Genomic DNA, 24,108 nt, shown 5'->3' on the forward strand with positions numbered 1-24,108 from the left:
TGCCAGACCTCAAACCCAGGGAGGCAGGTGACTGTGGGAGCAGCCTGGTAGGTAGGTAGGTAAGAGAGACAGGTAAAACATTCTACTTTAGCATCAAAGAACACTGCTACGCCTTTAGAAACGTTATTTGAGGGATCTACACAAGCCTCAATTTTCTCTTCGTTCCTTTCTGAGTGTTCACCGTGGGTAAATTGATGGCACTAAGTATTGTGAGTAACATGGAACAATTTTACACCTGGTGTCTGCCCTCAAGGATTAATAATTTCATTATACAAATAAGAGAAATAAACAGAACTAAAAAACAATTACAAAAGTGAATCTGCTAGCATGCTCTCATTTTCCAGTTAGGAGAAGTGGTTAAGGGACTGGCGTTTAGGTTGGCCAGGAAAAGCTCAAGGTGAGCCTGAGTGTGGAACAGAACACTTGTTTATTTACAGTGAGCAGAAGTGTACAGGTGGCCACACTGCATTGCTCTGATCACACTGACCATGGCAGGGATACAGTGGCTTGGGTGTTTCAGCTTAGAGGGACGAGAATGCAGGGAGAGTAGGGTGAGTGGGGTATGGGACAAAGTGGGCTGCCACTGCTTGTGGTTGCTTAACGAGGACGAGATGAAAGTATTTGAGGAGCATTAATTTAAAAAATTTTATCTTGACTATTCTAACAAAAGTCATCTGGTGCCCATAAAAGCTGTCGGCGGTATACCGAGTTAGGGGGGTAGCTTCTGGAATTCGTCTTCTGTTTGCTTTACTTACTACCTTGTGGCTGGACAAACTAGTTAACTTCATTGAGCCTCATGACTTCACATGCAAAGTGAAAATAAGAACAGTCCCCACCTCAGCACAGTGTCTGGTGCCTGGTAAGTGCCCTATTACCACTAGCTATGATTACTCATAATAACCTGTTTAAAATCACAGGACAGTGATTATGTGGTTACAGCTTTTTTTTGAACAGTGTAATAAGATTTAGTAGTCACAAATTGCTTTGGGTTTCTTCTCTTTGTAAATACATATTTAAGCCTCTCTCATTAGCCGTCCTGAGGAATTAATTTGACACAAAGACTTCCATAATACAGTGTTTCATCAGAGGCTTCCCTTTCCTGCTGTTTTGGTAAATACTAGGCAGTTTTTAAAAGAAAGCGTTTTCTTTTAAATATTGACTGATTTGCAAAGTAGTTCCTTCTGCTTCTGTTTGCTTTCTGAATTACTACAGTGTAGCTAGAGGTCTGCAGTTATAGCTGGTATGGTGTATGAAGCATTTAAAGGTATGGTTAGTCATAAAATGTCATGTTAAGTTCGAAAAACTGAAGGGCCTACCATTTGCAAAATGTTGCAGGGCTATAGCAAGGAGTAAACATGGTCTTTACTCTTCATTTAGAAGCACCCAATCCAGAGGTGGAGAGTGCCCTCAAACCAGCATGAGAACCCAGTCCTACGAAACCGCTGTCAAGGCATTTTCCCTAGACGAGACATCACAATTTAGATTGCAACAGATTTGTCCTTACTCATAAAATGAGCCAAAATTCTATTTTTTTCAGATAGATATTTTTGCCTTTACAGTCATTTTATTGATTTATTTTTTTAAAAGTTTATTTTTAAGTAATCTTTATCCCCATAGGGGGGATAAAGTGCGATTTGAACTTACAACCCTGAGATGAAGAGTTAGTTGCATGCTCCACTGACTGAGCCAGCCAGGTGCCCCTACAGTTACTGATTGATTAGTTGATTTTAGAGAGAGAGAGTGCGTGCACATGCACATACAAAGGGAGGAGGGGCAGAGGGAGACAGAATCCCAAACAGACTCAATCCCATGACCCTGAGATCATGGCCTGGGCCAAAACCAAGAGTCTGATGCTCATTCAGGTGTGCCACCCAGGTGCAGTTTCTTTTAATACCATATTATAGAATCGGTAAATCTCCATATGAGATAAAAAGCCATGTAATCAGAACAAAACTAATAACCAGAGCAAGCCCATGCTTCATTCACAGTGAATTTGAAATTGAACAGGAACGTCTGTGGCCCTTATCACAGTTCTGTTTTAGTGATACTCATTTTTGCCATTGATCTGAGAGACACAGTCTTCAAGCCTTTAGTTACCTGTGAAAGCTTACCCTTAAGGTGTAACCTTGTAAGGTAGGGACCTCAGCAGTCTCTCTGAAATGAGAGACCATAGTTGGATCTTTGTTAGGAGCTCAGTTAGTTACAGACCCTTTGTAGTTATGGACTACATCATGGAAGTGTGCCATCTGTGGTGTTGAACTGCCATCATATACAGTTTTGTTTGAGGTGCATGGGATGCACATTGAATAGAAGTCCTCGTCAGCAAGGCTCTCTGGTCTAGTAGAAGAAGGTCAATATTGAGAAATAGAAGGTGTGGATTCTTACACAGCTAGCTACTGGTAGTCCTAGGGCAAGGTACTTAATTTATGTAGACCTCAAGTTTTCCTCTTTGTAATAAAAGGATAATACTGTCTTGCCAGGGACACGATGAGAATCAAATCAGGTGATGTATGTTTATTTTATTTGTTTATTTTTTAAGATTTTATTTATTTATTCATAAGAGACCTCAAAGAGAGAGGCAGAGACACAGGCAGAGGGAGAAGCAGACTCCCTCTGGGGAGCCCGATGTGGGACTCGATCCCAGGACCCCGGCATCACACCTTGAGCCAAAAGCAGACGCTCAACCACTGAGCCACCCAGGCATCCCAAATTAGATGACATTTATTAAAGTATTTTGGAAGTAAAAATGATGTCATCTTTAGATGAGAGAGGGTCTTTGGGGTTTAAGATATTTATTTTCGGGGATCCCTGGGTGGCGCAGTGGTTTGGCGCCTGCCTTTGGCCCAGGGCGCGATCCTGGAGACCCGGGATCGAATCCCACATCGGGCTCTCGGTGCATGGAGCCTGCTTCTCCCTCTGCCTGTGTCTCTGCCTCTCTCTCTCTCTCTCTGTGTGACTATCATAAATAAATAAAAATTAAAAAAAAAAAAGATATTTATTTTCCTTTTTCCTGTTCTGATTATTTTAGTGTGCTTTACTCTGCAGAAAGTCTGGAGTAACTGATTACTATGCTTTGGATGATTATCATGCCCTTCACTTAACTAGGAAGATTGTGAAGAATCTAAATTATCAGAAGAAATTAGATGTGAGTTGGTTATGTTCTTGTATCTTTTATTTTCTTGAAAAGCATTTTGGCTTATGTTACCTTGAATTATGTCTTTAAATGGATTAATATGATTGTTTTATATTTCTGCAGGTTACTATAGAACCTTCTGAAGATCCTTTATTCCCTGCTGATGAATTGTATGGAATAGTTGGTACAAACCTTAAGAGGCAGTTTGATGTCCGAGAGGTGTGTCGTGTGAACTGTGAGCTATAAACCCTGCTGTCTGTCTCTTTATATTTGTATCCATCTTTTTTTAACGTGTATCCATTTTTAAGGTTGAAATCGGTTTCCATACTTTCCTGCCTAGAGCCCCTTGTGGCTCTCAGTAGGGAGTGACATGTAATGGGCAAGATCTCTTACTAGAAGGAAGAGGGGGATAAAAATCTCTTAATGGTTGGAAAGTTTTCGTTGCACAGTGGTGACGCTTGCTTTGTTCATCAATAGGACTCCCTATTCCTGTGGACGTTAGGAATGATGTAGGCAACTTTATTAATTTTCATCTATTTCTTTTTAGTGTTCTTATTTTGGGAAGTGGACGAAATGTCATTAAGTTGTTGAAAGGGAAAAAACGCACCCTTTCAGATCAATATGACCTTAACAGAGATTAGACTTTTGATGACACCTGAAGATGTTGCTATGGTTACAGATTGCTGACATGGTCTTCTTTGGTCTCGATTAATAATTTTCAGTGCATGCATATAGCATGTAGTCTTATTTTGTTCACTATCCATATCTGACAGTACTTTTTAAATGGGGAAATAATCTTAGTATCAGGTTCTGTGCCTTAATATTTGTTAGTTTTCCCTTTGACTATAAAACTATTGTGTGTTATTGTGTGAAAAATTATAGAAAATGCAGAAAAACATAAGATTGCTTATGATCCCACCCTCCAAAGAAAGCAGCGAATATTTTGGTGTTTTGGCTTATTGTGTATGTATACATTTTTACATAGCTGTGATAGTGTATACATACAAACATATGCATGTGTATTTTTATTTGTTTTTTAATTTTTTAATTAAGGTTTTATTTATTTGAGAGAGAGCACAAGAGGGTTGGTGGGGAGGACAGAGGGAGAGGGAGAAGCAGGCTCCCCACTGAACAGGGAGTGCAATGTGGTACTTGATCCCAGGACCCCGAGATCATGACCTGAGCCAAAGGCAGACTTTCAGTTGACTGAGCCACTCAGGTTCCCCCACATGTGTATTTTAAAAATTCTTTTTCCAGTTTAATTTATAAACATTTCTCTAATATTTAAAAGTTCTTCATGAAGCCTTTTACCATGACTAGGTCTTATTTGCTATAATATTACCTGGTGACACGGTAGGCACTCAGTAAATATTTTTTTTGAACAAATTGATGAATGTAATATCCCACCTGTGAATGTGCACATTTATTTTAGGCAATACCCCTATATTGTGGGTTCTTAACATCCTGGATTTTTATGGAACTCCAGCTGGTATTTCACTTTAGGAAGGTGACTTAGTTAATTGCAAGCTATAGAATTAGGATTTTAGCTTGCCTCTTCAGTTAATTACAGGCATAGAGAGTTTGGTACTTACAATCCAACGTGCTTGAAAAATGAGTTGTTGCAGATAGCCAGGTTTTCTAAATGGCTAAGAGTTCTTAGCTAAATGGCTACGAATCAAGCATAACCACTTTTTTCCATTTATTTGACAGTATTTATTGAATGCTTGTTCTGTGAAGGTATTGTCTGAGACACCAGGGGTACAGAAATCAGTAAAGCAGATGCAAATCCATGCCTTTATGGTAGTTCCATTTCATTTACATGGAGGTCTTTTTATAAAGATAGACTTTTTACCTTTTCTTTGTTCTTTTTTTTTTTTTTTAAGATTTTATTTATTTATTCCTGAGAAATACAGAGAGAGACAGAGACATAGGCAGAGGGAGAAGCAGGCTCCCTGTGGGGAGCCCAATGTGGGACTTCATCCCTAGATGCTGAGATTAGGACCTGAGCCAAAGGCAGATGCTCAACCACTGAGCCACCTAGGTGCCCATCTTTTCTTTTCTTCTCTTTTCTTTTCCTTTTCTTTCTTTCTCTTTTCTTTTTCTTTTATTTATTTATTAGAGAGAGAGAGAGGAGGAGAGAGCACAAGCAAAGGGGAGGGACAGAGGAAAAGGGAGAAGCAGACCCCCAGCTGAGCAGGGAGTCTGACAACCTGGGGCTCTATCCCAGGACTGACTGAGTCACCAGGCGCCCCTAGACTTTTACCTTCTTAAATAGTATCCTAGACTTTCTACCTTTTGCTGATTCATATTCATCATTGTGATGATAATATGCTATGTTTTCCTTTTTTTTTTTTTTAAAGATTTGTTTATTTATGATAGACATAGAGAGAGAGAGAGAGAGAGAGAGAGAGGCAGAGACACAGGGGGAGGGAGAAGCAGGCTCCATGCAGGGAGCCTGACGTGGGACTCGATCCCGGGACTCCAGGATCGCTCCCCGGGCCAAAGGCAGGCGCTAAACTGCTGAGCCATCCAGGGATCCCCTATGTTTTTCTATAATTGCAAATAAGCCTTGTATGGAGGTCTTACTATGGAGCTAGAACTGTGATGTTCATTCAGAAAGCTGACTTGTAGTCCTTGTTTCCCTAGTCAGTGGTTCTGGATGGGACCTCTCTGAGCATTGCTTTCCACTTCTAGAAATAGGTATAGTACCAAATGCTATGTCTGTTCCCTGAAGTTTGAGTCTTTGTGAAGACGAGTTAATGTATCATATGTGGCTGGGTGGTGGTCATCCTATAGCAAATAGAAGATAGTTTCATACTAAGTGGCCCTAGTTTGCTGTGCTCTTTGAGTGGCTTTATTATTTATTTTTGTGTGAAAGAATGGTAGTTGTTATTTGTTGATTGTGTTTTAGAAGGTACCATTTTGGAGATACATAGTGTTTAGAACAGATAACTTACATTCCTGTTACATTATCGAATCTTTTAGAAAATAAAAAATAATTCCAGGTAAGCTCTTGCTTTTTGGAAAGAATGATGTTGGGAAGAATTCATTCATCATTCAGCCTTTGAATGTTAGAAACAAAGCTTTGATGGGGTTAACAGGAAAAAGGAAGTTTGAACTAAATAGAAAAATGGTGTGTATCATCAAAAATAGTTTCTGAACAAATCTGGAATATGTTTGGAACTCTTTGAAATAGTCCTGATGTATATGATGAGTCCCAAGGATAAACTGGTTAGTAATTACTCCTTTTAGATTAAATATGTATATATGTGGGATGATCCTTCAAGTATATCAGATACAGAATCAAGGAACCCTCATTGAAGCCTTAATAATAATAGCTACTTTTCAGTGAGGGCCAGGTGGTGTGCTTTAGTTAGCACTTTTTAAAGTATGATCCTTTTTTTTTTTTTTTTAATTTTTATTTATTTATGATAGTCACACACAGATAGAGAGAGAGAGGCAGAGACACAGGCAGAGGGAGAAGCAGGCTCCATGCACCGGGAGCCCGACATGGGATTCGATCCCAGGTCTCCAGGATCACGCCCTGGGCCAAAGGCAGGCGCCAAACCGCTGCGCCACCCAGGGATCCCTTTTTTTTTTTTTTTAACTTTGTTTTTATGTGCATACCACATCTTCTTTATCCATTCATCAGTCAGTGGCCATTTGGGCTCTCTCCATAGTTTGGCTATTGTAGATAATGTTGCTATAAACACCAGAGTGCACGTATTCCTTTGAATCAGTATTTTTGTATCCTTTGGGTAAATACCTAGTAATGCAATTGCTGGGTCATAGGATAGTTCATTTCTAACTTTTTGAGGAACCTCCATATTGTTTTTTAGAGTGGCTGCATCAGTTTGCAATCCTACCAACATTGTAAGAGGGTTCCCCTTACCTTTTTTTTTTTTTTTTTAACTAGATGAAAAAACTGAGGCTTAGAGGACTTTAGGGAATCAGCCTATGACTCTAGTTTCTCAGCAGTAGACCTGGGTGTCAGAGCTGGGTCTTCATTATCTTTTTAGGTTCATCACATCCTTATAACTTTGTCCCACCTTTGCAGAAGTGAGAACTGAGACTCTCTCTAGGACCACAAATCCTGTGTGATCCCTTCATTTGGAGGCTAAGTCTCCTCACTCTAAGCCTATACCTTGCTTTATGATTGAATCCCTGACCCTTAGCTAATATTTTTTAGTAGTTCCTGAAGCTGTGAGTCCACCTTCCAGCCCTTATAGTCTCTCTGATTTTCTGGTATGTTACATGGTTCTGTGGCTCTTACAGGGCAGTGTAAAACCAGGGCCCGGAGTGACTTGAGAGGATTAACCTCATGTATAAAGTGAAATTCTAGAGAGAAGACTTGCTGTGTAGGGTAAAATTCTGTGAGAGTGACAACTTAACAGGGAACTTGTTTTCCTTATGAATGTCTTAATGTAAAAATCTTTTTGTAATATGACCTTTCAGGGACATTGTTATTTTTCTTCTCAGGTCATTGCTAGAATCGTGGATGGAAGCAGATTCAGCGAGTTCAAAGCCTTATATGGAGACACTTTAGTTACAGGTATAAAGGAAAAGAGTTGAAAATAACATTTTTTTAAAAGATTTTATTTGTAAATAATCTCTATCCCCAATGTTGGGCTTGACCTCACAACCCTGCGATTAAGAGTCATATGCTCCACCGACTGAGCCAGCGAAGTACCCTGAACATTTTCTATGGCTTTGAGAATAGGTGATCTCTTGTCTCAAGGTATTGATGTACTTGGCGTGAGCTTTGTTATTTAGAGCAGCACAAGTGTGTGGGTCCTTATTCAGAAGGAGTTGTTTTGTGAAGGTTATGTGTAGCTCAATGGTTTCATAGATCGAGAGGGTTTATGATGATGACAGCTAGATGCTGTGGGATTGGACCTTGTCTGGGGCTTGGCATTCACTGTATAGAAAGCTTATTGGGGGGCCCTGGGTGGCTTAGTCGGTTAAGCATCCAACTCTTTTTTTTTTTTTTTTTAGCATCCAACTCTTGATTTTGGCTGAGGTCATGATCTCACGGTTGTGAGATGCAGCCCCACGTCAGGCTCTACTGGGCATAGAGCTTGCATAAGATTCTTTTCCTCCCTCTCTATCTGCCCCTCGCCCCACTTCTCTCTCCTCTTAAAAAGAAAAAACAAGATTCTTATCACAGTAAAATTAGCAGAAATAATTGTAGTTCTTTTTGTTTCTCTGGATAATTTGTAGTATTTTTGAAAATTTCAGCACTGTTTCCTTGGTTCTTTAGTCTTTAATTCTAGCAGATTTTATGTGATGTAAGCTTCCTAGAAGGATGTAAAGTGAGCTACACCTTCCCATAACCTCTATGTAGGTCTAACAGTGAATCGTGTAAACACTAGATTGAGACTATAGGACAGAAAACCAAATCTGAAAAAAACAAAACGTTTTTAAAAGTTTATAAAAAGTTCATTCATCTAAAGTGTTGAGTTTGTAGGCTTTTGAAGAAAGGTATTTGAAACTGATGCTAGGCCCATAATAATCTATCTTGGCCAAATGGCAAAATGAATTTTGTGAATCTTATTAGGTCTTATGAAAGCTAGAAAATGTAGTAAGTAACCTGGAGACAACATATCAGAGGAAAAAAAACCTACAAAAAATCCAAATTGCAAATATACATTGAGGCTTAAGGATAAATCACAGCACTTTCTCCTGGTCTGATTTATGAACAACAAAAGGCTTCACACTGGGAGTGGAATTTATGTTTTTGTATTTGAGGTGTTTAAGTGATTAAAAGCTTTTTGTTTGATACATAGTCAGGATTTGTGACCAAACAGTTCAGGATGTAACCCTCATCCTGCAGCAGTGGGAAACAAGTCAGAGCTGTTTCTGCTTCTTTCCCAAAGATGGGTGGGGCTGTCTCTGCTGTCTGTTTTTATGAATTTGCCCCAGACTTGCTGACAGACTTGTGGTACCTTTGTCCCCTAGAGTACTTAAGGATATACGTAGCGCCTGTGCCCCTCCTTGACTGTGCTGGAGTTCAGATAAGATCAGAGAAAGGGAAGAGGCGTGAGGTGGAGAAGAGGGGCGCAGGGGGTGGTGAGAGGAGCAAGTATTGGCAGGGAGGGAGAAGAATGGATTTTCTGAGGATCAGGTATGTCTGGCAGCTGTAAAGTTTCCTCCTGCCTCTGCACTTACCTCACATAGGCCCTAGTAGTTTCTTGGACATTCTGCTTTCCATTTTGGCCCGAAGGAGTTTGGTGAAGGTACTTCCTCCGTGTCCCTGATATAGTGGGGCATGTTTCCTCCTTAGCAGGCCCTGTGCCTGGAGATCCTAGTCCAGGCTGAGGTTAAAAGTCTAGACAGCTCACAGGGCAGTAACACTTTAGGGGCAGTTACCACACTGCCAGGACAGGTGCAAGATTCCTCACTTTTTTTTTTTTTAATGGATTTTTTTTTTTTTTTAATTTATGATAGGCCCACAGTGAGAGAGAGAGAGGCAGAGACACAGGCAGAGGGAGAAGCAGGCTCCATGCACCGGGAGCCTGACGTGGGATTCGATCCCGGATCTCCAGGATTGCGCCCTGGGCCAAAGGCAGGCGCTAAACCGCTGCGCCACCCAGTAATCCCTCCTCACTGTTTTTGTGGGATGAGGGAAGTCAGAGTGGATGGCTAGACCTTGGGGGATCGTCACCCCTCTGTGTTGCCTCCGTGAGTGGCATTGCTGTTTAAGATGGACAGCGTTGGCTTTTGGCTGGGATTTTAGGACAGAAAGACCAAGAAAACCAAGACAAGGCCAGAATAAAGAAAGAAAACACATTTTTAATGACTCAGTGTTTCTGGTGCATCAGTAGATTGACATTCTCTCTTGTCCATTAATTTTTCTTCAACAATTTTTTGAGCACCTGCTTTGTGTCACGTATCACACATGTGTCAGTGGCGGCCTGGACCTCCTGAGCTTGAAGACAGAGCCCGGTTCTGGGCCCTTTGGTTGCGTGCCTTCTTGGACCTTGGCTTCCAAGTATTTGACACCTACCTAGAGTCCTAAAGAGGCTTGTTGAAATTCAGGATCTCTCTAGCCACAGTGTTCAGGTTCACAAAACCTCCTGAAATCGCCTCGAGTGTCTCCCTCACATACTGACTACTGGTTCCCTTCCCCCCCCCCTTTTTTTTTTAGATTTTTGTTTATTTATTCATGAGAGACAGAGAGAGGGAAAAGGAGACTCCTTGCAGGGAGCCCGATGTGGGACTCGAACCCAGATCCCAGGATCGCACCCTAAGCTAAAGGCAGACACTCAACCACTGAGCCCCCAGGCGTCCCCAGTTCCCTTCCTTTCCTTCTCCCTTACTCCGTGTGTCTGTGCGAATGGGCAGCGGGTGTTTGCAGCAGCGATGGGACTGGGAGTGACATTCATTCTTCTAAGCTTAGCCATTTTTTTACTTGAAACTCATGACCCTCTGGGCTTGACTGTGTTCCTGCCCTTTTTTTTTTTTTTTTAAAGATTTTATTTATTTATTCGTAGACACAGAGAGAGAGAGGCAGAGACACAGGCAGAGGGAGAAGCAGGCTCTCCATGCAGGGAACCTGATGTGGGACTCGATCCCCGGTCTCCAGGATCACACCCTAGGCTGCAGGCGGCGCCAAACCGCTGCACCACTGGGGCTGCCCTGTGTTCCTGTTTTTAAAAGCAAGTCTGCCTTTGCTGGCTTTATCCCCTTTACCACAAGTGTGTGTCATCGCCTCAGGCATTTTCAAGCAAGCCACTTACCTGAAACTGGTGGAGAGCTCTGAATGTGGGCCTTGAAGGGCCCTCCGTCTGGGATCCATTGCATTCCAGAATAGCCTCCGTCTGGGACTGAGTGGACATACGTTCCATGAATGGGCGACACCCTAATCCCATCATCTAACCAAACCAGCCAGTCAGACAAGTGACAGCCTTACCTGTGACACATCCAAGGAAGCAAAAAACCTAGACTCCAGGGCCTTAGAAATAAGAAACTGTGACAGGAGCTGTTCTGTACCCTAGATATGATCTCTACATTTTAAACTTTGATTTGAAATTACGGAAGCATAACCATGTCTGTCAGCTGTGTATTAAAAGCTCTCAGAAAAAATAAATATTTTTTCAATTTTCTTTTGAGGATTTGCTAGAATATTTGGATACCCCATAGGTATCATCGGAAATAATGGAGTTCTCTTTTCTGAATCGGCAAAAAAGGCAAGTACTGTTAATGTTAAACGTGTTGCAAGATTTTCTGTTTTAATTGAAACATAATTAACTTTTGAAGGTCAAGTAATGAATGAAAGTTTATGGCCTAAAAGCTTTAAAACTTTTAACCAAATGCCTTAGTAGGCTGAACACTGTGTGAACGTGCATGTGGACGTGTGTGTGTTAGTGTTTGAAATAGTTCTTACAGACATTTATATTAACCTGTCTTATCTAAAGCACTATTTAAAAAATCAAATGTCTTAGGAAAGTTCTTATGAGATCCTTGAATTACAAGCGCTGCGGATGACACGCACACATCCTTAGGCTCTGAGAATACTGTGGAGATTTGAAGTGGAAAACTAAAGAATTGCCTTGTAGCTCCCACAGATGAGCAGTTCTTCTCTTAGGTCTTTGGGTTTTAGTTGCAACCTGTTCAGAACACTAGCGATTGACCTTGTTCCTACAGCTGTGTGCCAGTGATCATACAGGTGACTGCAAAACAAGCGCAGTACACCAGGGTCACATGTGCCACTGACGGTGGGTCTGCGTGGTCGTATTGCTACTAGCCAAGCACAGGGGACTCTGTTATTGTTGACCCAAGTATGGTGTTTGCAGGGTGCATGCTTGGATGCAGGTTTGTTAACTCCTTTAAAAAGATGATCTCATGTGCTTACAGGGGGCTCACTTCATCCAGGTATGCTGCCAAAGGAATATTCCTCTGCTGTTCCTTCAAAACATCACTGGTAAGACAATAGCTTAATCAGTTTTGTTGCGTTATCCCAGAGCTGCACTGTGCATGCGGTATGACTCCGGTATTGGACCGTGTAGACCCAGGATGGTTCTGTCATAACAAAAAGGTCTATTGGATACTTTTCATAGAGTCTCTTTAAGGGTTAACACTTCATGAATCAAATATATGAGAAGTTTATCCGTATTTGGATAAAGCAGTTTCCGAGTTCCGCGTCATACAGTCTGGTGGCCTCCCTTCACCCCTCCACACGCATACCTGTCCCTCCAGCAGCAGCAGTAGCAGCAGCAGCAGCAGGGCTCTGTTCTCCGCCAGGAACGTTCTCTGATCTCACTGCCAGAAAGTGTTTTCTGACCCAGCTCTTTCCTAGCATTTTTTTTCCCAAAAGGATTTCAAGCACATGCTGTGGCTCCCCCTTTCCCTCATTGTTTTGTGTAGTTAATTCTGCCCGAGGTGACATATTATAAAAGGTCTACGCCCATCCTGAACAACAGTCTGGGGATTTGAGTTTGGCCTCCAGAGAATGGTATGATCAGTATCACCTCTCTGGATTTCATGTTTCACACATGATCTTAATGGGGTGCATGAAACGATCTTGAAGGTTTCTTATGGTTGTAGATTTCTTTTTCCCCAGAATTCTCTTGTTCTACTATTTGTATTGTATGTTGCAGTTAGATAATTGGTTAGCTGACCCCCCCCCCCATCTTCTAAGTGATTCATAGTTATCTCAGGCTCAAAGGAAGGAGGGCTCTTAATTACTTGTTAGAATCAGGGAAGCCTTCACCAAAAAAAAAAAAAAACAACAACAAAAAAGAGTGGCTCATAGCAATTAGCAGGGCTTTAAACCGTCTGGTGCTGCTCTTAAGTTTATGCTACTTGGTTAGATGAGTTTTGAGAGGCGTCATATCCAGACAGCAGCCTGAGGGGGCCTTAGGTGCCAAACCTTATTAAAGGGCAGATAAAAAGGATTCTGAGGCTTCACTAGTCCAGGAGCCTCGTTTCTAATAATGGTTCATGGTTTATTAACCAACAGTAAATTAATTATCTTCTTGGAAGATACACCTACATTGTGGTTTTTCGGTTTTTCAGTTCGATGGGGGCAGAGAACAGAGGTTGAGTTTGATTCTGCAACCTTGCATTTGAGAGACTTGTGTGACGTTCACGGAACTATGTATGCAGAGGGCAGTTGAATAAATCTTGAGCGCAGAAAATGTGTGTCAGCTGCAAGGTGAAAATGTAGGCGACCTCAGAATGTGTAGATGTTACTTAAAGCTGTGGGAAGAGATAAGAACACCCCGAGAGGAGAGAAGAGGGCTCAGCGACAGTGTTTGAGTAACTCTGCTTCCTTCCAGAGATGGGAGTAGAGGAAGGGAGCTCAATTGTGGTGTTTTTAACACTGGGAAGGGTTGGAGAAAGACAAGGGAGGTGGCACCGTCTTCTTGGAGGCAAAATCCTCCGCAGGGAACAGAGAGGCTGTGGGCTGCCGGGTGAGGGATGAGAGCTTGAAGATAGCTGGTGTTTAAGGTGGCTTTCTGTTGTTTTTTTTTTTTTTTTTAAATTCAATTTGCCGACATGTAGTATAACATCCAGTGCTCATCCCATCAAGTGCCCTCCTCAGTGGAATGTTTCAGGGAGTCAAGACAAGGCGGAAAGAGAAGCTGTGAGCTCTAGTGAGAGCCCTGCTCAGAGGGGCCGCAGGGAAGCACGTCGGGCCCGGCGAGGGCGAGGGCTGTCCCGTCAGTATGGTGGTTTCCGCAGCTTGTACAGGTGTCCCATAACGAGTGAGTCTGACGGGGGTATTGCGAGGGGAGGAGGAACGTGCCCAAGACCCAGAAGGCCCAATGCGGCCAAAGAGCAGCTTCAGCGGAGTCGGGAGCTTGAGGAAGTAGAGGAACCTTGTCATTGTGAAAAATTCTTGTACCTGGTGGTGGAGCCCCTGGCAGAGGCTCTTAGTGTCTCTGAAACATTGAAGTTTTAAGGCAGCACTCCAGAAGGAGCAGTGTCTGTACTGAAGCAGGCCCGTGAGCACCAGGCCTCAGAGCAGGGCTTGCCGCGGGCCTTGGTCTTCGGCTTGCCGTGTCACATTCTTTGATCACCAAGCCCCTGTGCTGAGACAATTTGTTGAGGATAAGTCTCTTTTCCTTTTGTCTCTCTTAGGATTTATGGTTGGTAGAGACTATGAAGCTGAAGGAATTGCCAAGGATGGTGCCAAGATGGTGGCCGCTGTGGCCTGTGCCAACGTGCCCAAGATAACTGTCATCATTGGAGGGTCTTATGGGGCTGGAAACTACGGGATGTGTGGCAGAGCATATAGGTTGGTGGTTGTCATGGTCTTCTCTGAAAGAATGAATCACACCTCAAGCATAAGTATAAATGGTCAGTTTGTTACCAGTTTATTTGAAACACAGAATGACATTCCCAGATCTTGATCGGTTATACAATAATTGGTATCATCTGGAGGGGTGAGATGAAATTTTCAGGCTAAATGTGCTACTTGGAAGAAATCCACAACAGGAATCAGGAAATATTTTGAAATGGCTGCTAATGACAATACTACATATCATAACTCGTGTGATGCAGCTGAAGTCTTGCTTTGTGGCGGGTGTGTAGTAGACATAAGTATATATATTGGAAAAGAAGGAAGGCTGGAAATCAATGAGCCAGGCAGCCAGCTCAGGAAGTTCAAAGAACAGCATGTTAAATGCAAGAAAAATAGAAAACAAGATGTTATTAAGATAGAACAATCAGGCCCAGAGTTGTCGTGTTTATAAAGATGAACAAATTTGGCAATCTCTCAGTAAAACTAAAAAAATAAAACAGAAAGGCTTTATTTATTTATTCTTTTTATCAGAAATGGAAAACAGGACATGACTGCAGATAACAAGGGGATAATTTGAATGTCTTTATGCTCAGTAAATTGAGATAAAATGAGAAAATGAAATTTATCAAAGCAGACAGCGCAATCACCTAGAGAATGTAGAAATCCCACTACATTGAGGCCGCACCTCTGGAGATGAGCCTGGGGTGGGTTCCAGGCTTGGGTGTGTTTTTTTGTTTTTTGATCCCCTTGTAATGTCCAGCTAGATAAAAGAACCACTCATTTAGAAGTAAACACAAGTTTACTGTGTTTACTTCTAAACACAGAACCTGTGCGAACCTCCATGAATTAATCTGATAGTTTTTTCTTCTGTCCCCCCACAGCCCAAGATTCCTCTACCTGTGGCCAAACGCTCGCATCTCAGTGATGGGAGGAGAGCAGGCGGCCAGTGTGTTGGCCACAGTAGCAGAGAACCAAAGAGCACTCAAAGGGAAACAGGTAAATGCCATTTCTCCTTCTTGTCTGGGTTTGGCCCTTAGCACCGAGCGCTCTCGCGGCCGGGGGCACATGCCCGGAACCCCCCGTGTTCAGGGGTGAGGGTCTCACGCCGGGGCCTGGCTTCCTTTAGAAGATGCTGACCTTGAGCAGTGTGACTTACATATGCTCTGTCTCTCTTCGCAGAGCCACCGTCTTTGAGGTCCCTTCATGTAATTTTTTCAGAATTTCCAAGAAAACACTTGAGAAACCCTGCCTGTGAGCACCCGAGGCATAGAGACGTTTGACTCTGAGTCGTTTGCAGTTAGTGAGACTTAAATAAATGTGACTTACACCTTTGATTTTATGACTGAGAGGAGTGGGACTTTGTTGTTTCAGTGTCTCCCTCACAGTGTGTTTGTGTGGGAGGGCTCAGTCCTCCAAGTGAGAAATGAGTGATGTTATCCTGTGCATATGATGAATGAAGGATCGCGGAGAGGTCACTGGCAGCTTGATGACAGGCAGGTCAGCAAGCGGCTTTTAGTTTCACTGTGTGTTAATGGTAGGCTCTTTAAGGGATTATTTTTTAGGTCTCGTCAGCAACATCAAACAAAAGGTACTGAGCACTCCACAGGGCCCGGCGTGCTCCCAATCACCCTAGAAAATTGACATGACTCAGAGAAAATGTGGTTCCTGCCCCCGTGAGGAGCTGACATCCTGGGGGCTGACACATTACAGTCTAGGGGTTGAGTGAACAACAAGAAAATTTATTAAGGCAAATTCTTCACTGCAAGTTTTCAAAGGGGATTCTTTTGTTTGTGTCTCAGAGATCCTTCTGCAGTTCCGAGTTCATTAGTTTTGTTTCTGAGAGAGCGCGTGTGTGCGTGAGTGCAGTGGGGGATGGGGAGGAGTGGTGGCCGGGCAGAGCCGAAGAGAATCCCAGTGCGGGGCTCAGTCCCATGGTCCTGAGATTGTGGCCTGAGCTGAAATCAAGAGTTGGAGGCTTAACCTACGGAATCACCCAGGTGCCTCTTCATTAATTTTTATGAGTTATAACTTAAAAACTATCTTCTGCAAGTATCGCACGTTCCGGTGGTTGGTGCGTGTTTCTGGAATGGTTTAGGTGTGCTGTTTTACCGTAACAGGGCATAGCGTGGACAGGGCTTTTCCTTCTAAGGCTGTCATTCCTCCCTTGAGGGATCCTCCAGTCAACTGTCCAGTTTGCAGAGTGGGGATAAAAGAAGGACAGGGCAGGGCTCTGCCTCTCTCAACGCATCCCACCCGTGCCCCACTTCCTCAGTTGTCTTCTCCAAGCGGCAGGAACTCTGCAGGCTTCACCCGAGGTTTCATACTCACTTCAGTACCGACTAGTATCCAAGCAAAACGAAAGGTTTCCGTGTGTGCGTGTGTTAGGGCTCGTGGGGGGTACGAAATGCTCCCGGATACATGTATCTCTAAGGATTTCATTTAGAGAGAGAGCATGTTAGCGTGAGTGGTGGGAGGGCAGAGGGACAAAGAGTCTCAAGCAGACCTGTGCTGAGCGCAGAGCCTGATGTGGGCTCCATCTCATGACCCTGAGATCCTGACCTGAGCCCAAATCAAGAGTTGGGCACTTAAGGGACTGAGCCACCCAGGCGCCTCTCTACCTGTTATTTTAAACCATATAGCCCAGTGCACTAGTCTCTCACTAACAAGTTCTTTGATTGCTTTGACAGACCAATATATAAATCGTTCTATTTTTATGTATGAAAGGAAAGTACAGGACTTTAGTGGTTCTCTCTCCAAATTCTTGACATATTAATGATATTAAACTATGAAGGTACATGAAAGAAGGTTGGATTTATTGAAATAACTCATTTGTTTTTGGTGTGAAATACTTTTTTATGTTGAAAATACTTTTTAGGGGGATGCCTGGGTGGCTCAGCAGTTGAGCATCTGCCTTCGGCCCAGGGTGTGATCCTGGAGACCCGCGATCGAGTCCTGCATCCCTCTGCCTGTGTCTCTGCCTCTCTCTCTTTGTGTATCTCTCATGAATAGATAAATAAAATCTAAAAAAAAAAAAAGAGAGAGAAATAGAATATATTTCAGGGTTTCAAAATTAGTTTGCATAAAGATTTTTACATCTGAATTAATTATCACTTGTTTCTGGCAATACTGGTGAGCAAGCCACTAAATTTTTAGTTAGGGAGAAATACCTCTCATCTATTTGGGTTTATTCAAGTTGTGGTTGATGTTTTACCCTTTAGGCCTTAAAATTCTTTGAATTTGGCTATTTTGAATGAAAATTCCCTACTTGGCCACCTTCAAAAGGAAGTGCTACATGTAAGGTCCCCCTTTCACTATGCTGTATAATTCACATCCATTGCTGGAGCCTGCTAGAACACAATACCCGTGGTTTTGAGTCTTACCCTAAAACGCCTCAGGCTGTTGTGTCTGGTAAGGGGGATGTCGCCCCAGACTCTCAAGTCTCAGGTAAGGGCCTGAGTGTTCGGGCATCTCTTATACTCCACATCTGTCACTGTGCAGATGTTGGTTGTGACATGATTACTCATGAAATGCTTGGCGCTTTTTTCTTGAGGTTCTCCTGAGTGGGTCTGTTGTTTTATTACAGTGGATTTACTTATGGCTTATGGTCCTTTTTTTTTTTTTTTCTTCAGTTGTCCAGTGCTGATGAAGCAGCTTTAAAAGAGCCCATCATTAAGAAGTTTGAAGAAGAAGGAAACCCTTACTATTCCAGTGCAAGGTGGGGCCCAGGGCTGGGGTTCAGGGCAGCAGCCTTACACAGATCTGGGCAGTTGGGCTGGTCCAGCCTTCATGGGAACCAGACAGGAACGTTGGGACACATTTAATTTTGTACTGTGACCACTATCATGGGACTGTCTGCTGAGATACCACCCCTTCTCCTGGGCTGGGCTGGGGATCCACCATCATTGGTCTGATTCTGCAGTCTCCCCACCCATCTTCCTCATCCCACTTGTAGGTGAGGTCCCTGGACCCACAGAGGCTGAAACCTTTAATTCATTCTTCTATAATTTTTGCTTAAACACGTGGATTCCCATCATACCACCCCCTTTGATTACTTCGTGTTTACCCCATTTTGAATGTGAGAATGGTTGGACACTTGTTGGCGCTTGCTGACAAGGGTGTGTGTGTAAAGGGTGTGTGTGTATTCAGAAGGTGATTACTCACGGCCAGGGTCTGTGTGTCAACACCAAGTAATCCCTTCACATGCTGTTGTGGCTCTTGGTTCTGTTTGTTTCTTGCACGGCTCACCGAGGTAATCAGTGATCGTGGCCGGCCCGGGCTGGAGACTCGCTGGCGTGTGTGCACTCAGACTTTGTTTTCAGCAACGTTCATGTTCTTCATTCTGAGGCATAATCTCAGCTTCCTATCTTCCTTTTATCCCCTGGGCAGGTGGAATAAAGCATATAACTATTTGTGTCTTTTAAAATTGGGTTATGCGGTGATTTATGTCATTTACTGGTAAACCAAACTGGAAAGAGAAAAAAGAAATTAAAATTTATTTGAGTCATCTGAACACAACGTCTGTGGCAGGCGCTGCTCCTCGCGCTGGGGGCACAAGGGCTGAACATACTTATTCTCAAGAGTATAATCAAAAAAAAAAAAAAAAAGTATAATCAGTTTCAGATTCAAAATAACACCATTTGACATCTTCAGAAAGCCCATTTCTCTTCCTATTAATATGAATTTTGCCAGCAAATTTATGGGTATATTTTGTTGTTGTAGGTCATTGATTCATTTAATTAAGATCAAAGTATTTTATAGTCTTTGGGACATTAAACACATTCTTTTTACCATCACTTAAATAGACTTCTGTAGTAGCCAGTAAAAGCAAAGAAGATATAGAAAAACCCCCAAAAAGGTATAAGAGAAAATAATAAATTGTAAGCTCGCCTATAGTTTTTTGTTTCTGCAGAAGATTTTGAGTAAAATTCACAAGGACAGTTGAAATATTAAACTTTGAAAAATAGTGCATCTTTTTTTTCAACCCAGGCTACGTCATCTTTTGAGAAAGACTGAATCCCTTATTATTTTCATACTTGCGTTAGTATTATTTTAATGGACTGTATTCAAGGCAGAAGAGCAAATGGCCTGGGTAGATTTATCTTTGGAGACAAATATCAGACACTAAGGTTTTCCTCTATAACCCAAAGATGATGAACCCTTCTGTGGAAACCCTTGGCGGCACGGGGACAACAATTTTCTTTCAAAATGAAAGGATTTTCAAGCCAGTTTATGACACCTTTGTTGGGTTGAATAAATCTTAGCTTCTCAATAAAATTCTGGTCTGCTTGGGCTCTGCTGACCAGAGGGTTGGAACCATCTTTTCAGAGAGCTCGTCTGTGATGAGCTACTGTGACCTGGGTTTCTCTCCATCCTTCATGTACATGCCTGGTTTCTTCTGCTAACTTCTTTTTATGATCAGAACTTTTTCAGGCATTTGATCAGGTCCTTTTACCCCTCTTACCTGGAGTGGTCTTTTTTTTTTTTTTTTTAAATTTTTATTTATTTATGATAGTCACAGAGAGAGAGAGAGAGGGGCACAGAGACATAGGCAGAGGGAGAAGCAGGCTCCATGCACCGGGAGCCTGATGTGGGATTCGATCCCGGGTCTCCAGGATCGCGCCCTGGGCCAAAGGCAGGCGCCAAACCGCTGCGCCACCCAGGGATCCCTGGAGTGGTCTTTTTAACGACCACCCCGAAGCAGCCCCGGCATCACTGTGCCTGCTGTATTATTCTGCTGTAGGCTTCAGAAGGGAGTGTCATCAATCGACCTGGTCATGCATGGCAACCATGGCCTTTCCTTATGGGCTGTTGATACTTCAGGGTCCCTATTATGAATGTTTTATGAGCAAAGATTTGATTCATGGCCTGTCGATGTAAGTATGGTTTAATAATTGATGCTATTGTCCAGATACCGAAGACAGTTTGTTTAAAGAAAGCCAAACTGCCACCTACTTAATGACCTTTAAAAAACAGTATTTCTCATTCGTGTTTCTTTATAAAATTGAGGTTGTCAGTGAAAAGCAAACACATTCCTACCTCAGAGTTTCTTTTGTAAGCAACTTCAAGCGACAACTTGTTTTCCTCTTGTAGCAAAAAATAAAGAACATATACAGAAGGTCATTTATTAAGAAAATGTAGTGGAGTCTATTCAGTAATTTTCATAGTTTCTTAAAAGTTTGGGAGTTTGGGGAAGATACACCTTTCCCAATAGAGACTTTGGTTTAAAGTTATTACCTGGGTTCATGTGCCTCTCCGTGTTACTACCAGGAACACAGCAACTTGTACCCGGGTATGGACAGAAGAGGCACAGCAGGCATTTTCCTGGAATAAGTAAAAAAAAATTTTTTTTTTTTGTAAAAATGTTTTAAAATCAAGGATTATTTTGAGGTTCCTTGAAGCAGTTCCCAAAGTCAGAAGCTCACCCTGATGTGCTGGGAGGGCCTGGGATGAAAGTCCTGTCATTTTCCTTTCTCTCTCCTCCTCGTCTGAGTGTGGCCTCAGTCGTGAGAATGTAGCACACCAAAGTAGGTCCCTATGGTACCTGAGGAATAACCTCCGCAGCTCTGGGCATAAATTGTGCAAATGGTAATTTGGTGATAAATTCCTAATGACTTGTGTTTTGTTCTTTTTATCAGGCTATGGGATGATGGGATTATTGATCCAGTGGACACCAGACTGGTCCTAGGTCTCAGTCTTAGTGCAGCCCTCAACGCACCGATCCAGAAGACTGACTTTGGCATCTTCAGGATGTAACTGGAACATACGGCGTCTTCCGCTGGACATGTACCAAAAATTAATAGACTTAGTAGCCTTAAAATTTTAGACTTCTCCAACATGTGGCTATAAGAGTAAAATTGCTTTCTTAACACAGTACATTGTATTTTTCTACCTTAAAAAAAAATCAGTGAAGATATTTATTTGATGAACTTCAATTCCTTGTCAATTTTCCCAGAGAAATTTTTCTATGGTTCACCTTTGCCCCCCATAAAATGAAGAGAATGATTTACAGTTACCCTTCCTCACCCACGCATAGTGGGGAAAGTTCTGTAACCTATAAATTGCAGATATGATGGAGATTATTCACCGAAAGTTGCTTTTCCACTGAAATGAATGTTTTGCTGATTGTGCACGATGCGATTTTAACACAGTTTTTAAAAGCATCTGTTACTTTGCCTTTCAGCCATCATCCCACTCCTTCCCGTAACAGTCAGATTTGTTGCTGTCTGCGCTCGGGGTCCTGTTTGCTCCCTTCTCTCTTCATCCTCCTCCTCCTCCTCGGTTTCTACTGCCAACAGCTGCCTCCCAAGGCTGACCTCCACGTTGCTGAAACCAGTGGGTTCTTTCATGGTTTTATTGGACTGAACTCTCTGCGCCATTAAGAGCGGTGGAATGCTTCCCCCTAGCAGCGCTCTCCTTAGCGTCCGGACCGTAACTCTAGGTTTTCTACCAACCTCTTAGGCCTTTATTGTTCCATCTCCTTTGCCAGGCCCTGTTCCTCTACCGATTTCTCTTACACTCCCTTTACCGTTTATCCTGATTTTTCACTAGTAAAAGATGAACAAATTCTTTAAAAGGTACAAAAATAACAGGGAAGTATCTCCTCATCCTTTTTTTTTAATTGTGATAAAATGTATGTATCATAAAATACAGCGTTTTCACCCTCTTAGGTGTTCTGTGGCCTGAAAACATTCACACGGTTATGCTACCATCGTCCGCATCCATCTCCACAACTTTTCAACATTCCGAGCTGAACGTCTGTTTTTGGTAACTCCCCGTTCCCTCTCCCCCAACCCCCGGCACTTTGCTCATTCTTAAATATATGTGTTTCTCATGGTTTGGTTTATTCTCGCTGGGTTGGTCTAGCCCTTTCTGGCTTTGGTTGCCGCCTGAATGCACCTGATTCCTGCCTCAACACATCTCCCTGAGCTCCAGACCTGTATGTCCCCTCCTGGTTTTCTGCACAATGATGGTCTTACAGGAGCCTCAGATTCAATCATCAGGGTCTGTTGATTTTGCCTCCTGTCTCTTGAATTCCCCATCACTTTTGTTCTCTGCCGTGGTGGGCTTTAGAAGCGGTCTGTGTCCAGTCGTAGCTTGCACTGCCTCTCCGTCGTGGGGAGAGTAGCTGGCCATGCTAGTCTCATTCCAAGTGCATGTCTGGTCAGGCTGTCCCCTTGCTTCAATGTCTCATTGGCTCCCGGTGGAAATGAGAGACCCTCCATGGTCTCCAGGATTGTGGCCATCATGTCCCTTCGTCTGTCTCATCTCTTTGACTCTTCCTCACCCTTGGTGCTCCAGCTGCTCTGGACTTCTCATTCCCTGAACCTACAGAGCCCTCCCCCCCCCCCCCCCCCCCCCCCCCCCCCCAAGGATCCGTCTGCTTGCACCATTCTGCTTCCCCTTAAACATTTACCATTTTGTCCATGACTTCCCCGGGCTGGGTCAGACAGTATGTGCTCTTGTAAAACACCAGCCACTCTCTCTGTCTTTCGTATTTATGAGAAACACAAACATTTCTTTAATATTGCCCTCCTGTTAGGATGTAAGCTCTCTGAGAGCAAGGATCTCCTGCTTCGCCTGCCCCTCCAGTCCCTAGCACTTGTAGGTGCTTACATGATATGGTGAATGAATGAGAAATCCATACTTTAATGGATGTCATCAGACCACATTAAAATTGTGTGATTATATGATATGATGCAACTATCAGGTGCTTTCCTAATAAAATATTTCAAACATTGTGTGTGATGTTCCATTTAGGCAGCATTTGTGTATCAGAAGTCAGTTTAGGTTTTTTGAGATGTGCCCAGATAAGTGTTCACAGTTCAGGGGCAGGCCACATTTTCAGAAGGATATCGGAGGAGGTCCCCGAGAAGACCTGACTAGAGGACCTGACTGCTTCTTCACTCGCTAAAGGGAACAGTGCAGTGGGCGGCTCCACGCCCCTCCCCTTTCCTTGGAAAGCTCGTTCTGTAGAGGAAGCCATTTCAAGAGCGTAGCCTTGGGAGAGAGTAAGGCGACGTGGAGACCATCTGAACACAGTTGAGGCCTCTTTATAAAGAAGATTGGCCTGTGCGTGTGCGCAGAGGTGATCTCCTGTTGCTCAAGAGCGCTCTCCTCGCTCACCACTGTGGCATGGCCTGCTTCGCTCTCCCCTGGCCTCCCTGTTCTGGGGCCAGTTTTTGAATCAACAGAGTGATGTCGTGGGATGCCTGGGTGGCTCAGCGGTTTAGCGCCGCCTTCAGCCCAGGGCGTGATCCTGGGGTCCCCGGATCGAGTCCCACATCAGGCTCCCTGCATGGAGCATGCTTCTCCCTCTGCCTGTGTCCCTGCCTTTCGTGAATAAATAAATAAAATCTTTAAAAAAAAAAAACGTGACGTATTTTAAAATAGGAAATTATACTAGAGTTGCAGTTAAAATTTATGTCCTTGTCAGAAAACGAAAATTTTCAAAAATCCGGAGTAGGCAATATTTATTGGTTATGAATCATCAACAAGTCAGAGATTGATGGATTTTTTTGGAATGTTTTTACCTGTCTAAAAATAGTTTCCTCTAAAAAGATTACAGTCCTCACCAATACCACAGCTAAAATAGTTAAATTATGTTAAATAGCTTATCCATATCCAAGAAAAAAAACTGTTCACTGAAATAGGCAGCATTTCTTGTCTCCTCCCTTGAAACTTTATCGAGACACAACTGACATCACAGGTAAGGAGAAGGTGTGCAGTT

The 24,108-nt window shown here is 42.9% G+C and overlaps 1 protein-coding gene across 1 annotated transcript in view; it reads left to right on the plus strand.

Moving 5' to 3' along the window:
• Positions 1-23,119, plus strand: part of MCCC2 (methylcrotonoyl-CoA carboxylase 2) — a 73,448-nt gene extending 50,329 nt beyond the window's left edge. The window contains exons 9-17 of the mRNA XM_038530801.1: positions 3,046-3,145; positions 3,257-3,352; positions 7,613-7,685; positions 11,246-11,322; positions 11,990-12,056; positions 14,219-14,375; positions 15,263-15,377; positions 18,011-18,096; positions 21,017-23,119. Of these exons, the coding sequence (XP_038386729.1) occupies positions 3,046-3,145; positions 3,257-3,352; positions 7,613-7,685; positions 11,246-11,322; positions 11,990-12,056; positions 14,219-14,375; positions 15,263-15,377; positions 18,011-18,096; positions 21,017-21,134 (889 nt within the window). The 3' untranslated portion in view covers positions 21,135-23,119. The remainder of the gene's footprint in view (positions 1-3,045; positions 3,146-3,256; positions 3,353-7,612; positions 7,686-11,245; positions 11,323-11,989; positions 12,057-14,218; positions 14,376-15,262; positions 15,378-18,010; positions 18,097-21,016) is intronic.
• The last annotated feature ends 989 nt before the right edge of the window (positions 23,120-24,108 follow it).

The sequence above is a fragment of the Canis lupus genome, chromosome 2 (assembly GCF_011100685.1).
Source record: "Canis lupus familiaris isolate Mischka breed German Shepherd chromosome 2, alternate assembly UU_Cfam_GSD_1.0, whole genome shotgun sequence".
Taxonomy (NCBI): Eukaryota; Metazoa; Chordata; class Mammalia; order Carnivora; family Canidae; genus Canis; species Canis lupus.